The sequence below is a fragment of the Alexandromys fortis genome, unplaced genomic scaffold, assembly GCF_014885135.2.
Source record: "Alexandromys fortis isolate MF-2015 unplaced genomic scaffold, M_Fortis_MF-2015_v1.1 scaffold_72, whole genome shotgun sequence".
Lineage (NCBI taxonomy): Eukaryota > Metazoa > Chordata > Mammalia > Rodentia > Cricetidae > Alexandromys > Alexandromys fortis.
This window is the reverse complement of record NW_026067969.1, coordinates 5,525,055-5,528,259: the sequence shown is the minus strand read 5'-3', so window position 1 is coordinate 5,528,259 and position 3,205 is coordinate 5,525,055. Positions and strand designations below refer to the sequence as shown.

The following is a 3,205-nucleotide window of genomic DNA, read 5'->3' as shown; positions in this document are numbered from 1 at the left end:
CGAATGAGGGAACATGACACACCAAATACTTTCTTTTAGGAGGTCAGGCTGTAGGGTACACTGCCAGAATTTCTGCCACCCAGCTCTTCCCTACCTGACTGTCCTTGCTGCTGGTCAGGCCCTCAAAGGCCAACACACATTTGGCAGAAGCATCCTGAAGCTGCTGATACCACTGCATGGTACTGTCTTGTACCTTTACCTGTAGTTCTGAGAATAAAAGACAGGTCTCAATGGCTTATTGAACATGGCATATGAGCTAGAACTATTCTAAGCACTGAGCTATGGATTAACTATGTTAGTGGTCACAATCACACTGTGAAGTAGAAACTACTACTGTCTCTATTTAATGAGTAAAGAAATAGACACGGAAAGATTGTTTGCTAAGGTCACACCGCTATACAAGTAGAAAGAGATTCCACTGTCTGGCTAAACACATGGCAATGTGATCCTCAAACATATTAAACAAGGTTATCTGTAGATATTACTTAAAATACTTAGTAGTGGGACTGGAGAGATTGCAGTCCAGCAGTTACACAAATGAAAATCCTTGAAAAAAATCCTAAAAATAAGAGTTGCTACTCTTGGAAAAGATTAGACCTCTCTGGTTCCCGCATCCACATAGTGGATCACAACTCCTTGTAATTTCAATTCGAGGTACAACAATGCTCTTATCTGGTCTCTGTGGGCACCAAGTACACGTGTAGTGCACATACGTACACAAAGGCAAAACATTCATACACACAAAACAAAAATAAATAAATCTTAGCCAGGCAGTGGTGGTGCATGCCTTTAATCCCAGCACTTGGAAGGCAGAGGCAGGTGGATCTCTGTGAGTTCACGGCCAGCCTAGTCTATAAGAACTAGTTCTAGGACAGGCTCCAAAGCTACAGAGAAACCTTGTCTCAAATAAATAAATCTTTAAGAATTCTTTTAAGTCAGGTAGTGGTGGTGCACACCTTTAATCCCAGCACTCAGAAGGCAGAGACATCTCTGTGAGTTCAAGGCCAGTCTGGTTTACAGAGCGAGTTCCAGGACAAGTTCTAAGAAATAGAGAAACCCTATCTCAAAAAGCCATGGGGGAAAAACAAAAAACAAAAAAAACGAAAACAAAAAACCCAAAATCCTGATTCTTATAAAATACTTAGCATTATTTGGAATAACACACCATTAGACATAACAGCCTTTTCAAGTCCCTTTTCAAGTGTTAGAATTTGAAACTGGTTCCAGATCAACTAAAACACATTTATGTAAAAGTTCTTATGAACTGAGCCATTCTGTAGTGTGACAGATTCTCATTTACTTTTTTATGTTTGTTTTCTTTTAACTCTCCTGAAACTTAAACAGTTAAAGGAATGCATTCACACCAAAACCCACCTTCATTCTGTGTCCCTGCTGGGCCTGGGCTGGGCACAGTGGGCTGAGTGGGAGCCCCTGCCCCCTTTTGCACCTGTGATTCTTGCAGCTTGATACGGGCCTCCTCTTCATCCTGCTTCTTTTTTACTTCATAGGCTCTAGTGATCTCCTGCTCCAAATTTGAGAGGAGATCCCGCATTTCCTGCAGTGTTCGCTCGGCCTCAGCTTGATGCTCTGCTGTGGGATAGCCACTCTGTAAGAGTGAGAGACAATACTTAACATTCATTTCCCAGGTGCCCTTGTGGTGACACCACACACCTTACATTTCTAAAGTGGAACTGTTGGACCTGTGCACACACATGATCAAGTACCTATACCTACTCTTTTCCTGTTCTCTTGAAGATTTGCTATCATAGAGCTGGGAGTGTTGCCTCATGCCTGCAATCTTAGCTCCTGAGAGGCAGAGGCAGTAAGACTGTTGCAACTCTGAGGCCAGCCAGGGCTACATACACAGTGAGACCCTGTTTCCAAGAAAAACAAAAAACAATAACAACAAAAAAAGCCATAGAAATAGCTCAGTGGGTAAGAGTACTTGCTTAGCAACTCTGACTGACAAGCTGAATGTAATACCTGGATCCCCCATAGAGGTAGGAAAGAACTGACCCCACACAATTGTCCTTCTACTTCCACACATGTGCACACACAAACACACACACAATAACAACAAAATATTTATCATCATCGCATTCATAGCAACCAATAATGGAGTTGTTGATGCTTTCATCAACACTGGTCAGAGTAATCTATAAAAAGATTGTGACTAAACCAAGTATATGGTGCGTATGCAGAAATCCTCGCACTTGAGGACTGATGGGGGAGCAGTGCCTTAAGTTCCAAGCCGTTGAGCTATACAACAAGACTCTGTCACAAAAAAACAAAAAACAAACCGGGCGGTGGTGGTACACGCCTTTAATCCCAGCACTCGGGAGGCAGAGGCAGGTGGATCTCTGGGAGTTTGAGGCCAGCCTGGTCTACAAGAGCTAGTTCCGGGACAGGCACCAAAGCTACAGAGAAACCCTGTCTCGAAAAACCAAACCAAAACAAAACAAAAAAACCTGGGGGCTAGAAAAATGGCTCAGCAGTTAAAAGCAATTGATGCTCTTGCAGAGTATCTGGGTTTGGGGTCCTGGCACCCATGCCAGGTGGCTCACAACCACCTGTAACTCCAGGTCTAGAAATGACATTGTCTTCTCCCCTCCATGAAAACCCACACACATGTGTACATAAAGAAATACTGAGGGGGCTGGAGAAATGGCTCAGCAGTTAAGAGCACTGGCTGCTCTTCTAGAGGTCCTGAGTTCAAGTCCAAGCAACCACATGGTGGCTCACAACCATCTGTAATGAGATTTGGTGCCCTCTTCTGGCATGCATGCAGAACATTGTATACATAATGAATTAAAAAAAAAAAAAAAGAAATACTGACACATATCTATACATACAAATAAAATCTAAAAACAAAAAAAGGGTGGGGAGAGTTATAACAATATGCTAGTTAAACATGCTGGTTTAGCTAGGAACACTGGTGCAGGTATGCAATCCAGCACTAACAAGCTAAGAGGAAGCATTGAGAATTTGAAGCCAGTCATGGCTACATTGCTTCAGTAACAAAGAAACAGAGCTGGGGTTGGAGAGATGGCTCAGAGGTTAAGAGCACTGACTGTTCTTCCAAAGGTCCTGAGTTCAATTCCCAGCAACTATATGGTGGCTCACAACCATCTGTAATGGGGTCTGGTGCCCTCTTCTGGCCTGCAGACATACATGGAAGGAATGCTGTATACATAATAAATAAATA

General features: G+C 42.9%; 1 protein-coding gene across 4 annotated transcripts in view; it reads right to left on the bottom strand.

Moving 5' to 3' along the window:
• Positions 1-3,205, bottom strand: part of Gle1 (GLE1 RNA export mediator) — a 57,954-nt gene that overhangs the window by 37,038 nt on the left and 17,711 nt on the right. For 2 of the 4 annotated variants that reach the window (XM_050155336.1, XM_050155340.1), the window contains exons 7-8: positions 1,375-1,606; positions 95-207 (exon numbers count right to left, since the gene is read on the bottom strand). The exons of 1 other annotated variant lie outside the window; for it this stretch is intronic. In XM_050155336.1, the coding sequence (XP_050011293.1) occupies positions 95-207; positions 1,375-1,606 (345 nt within the window). The remainder of the gene's footprint in view (positions 1-94; positions 208-1,374; positions 1,607-3,205) is intronic. One more of the 4 variants, XM_050155337.1, reaches the window with a different exon arrangement.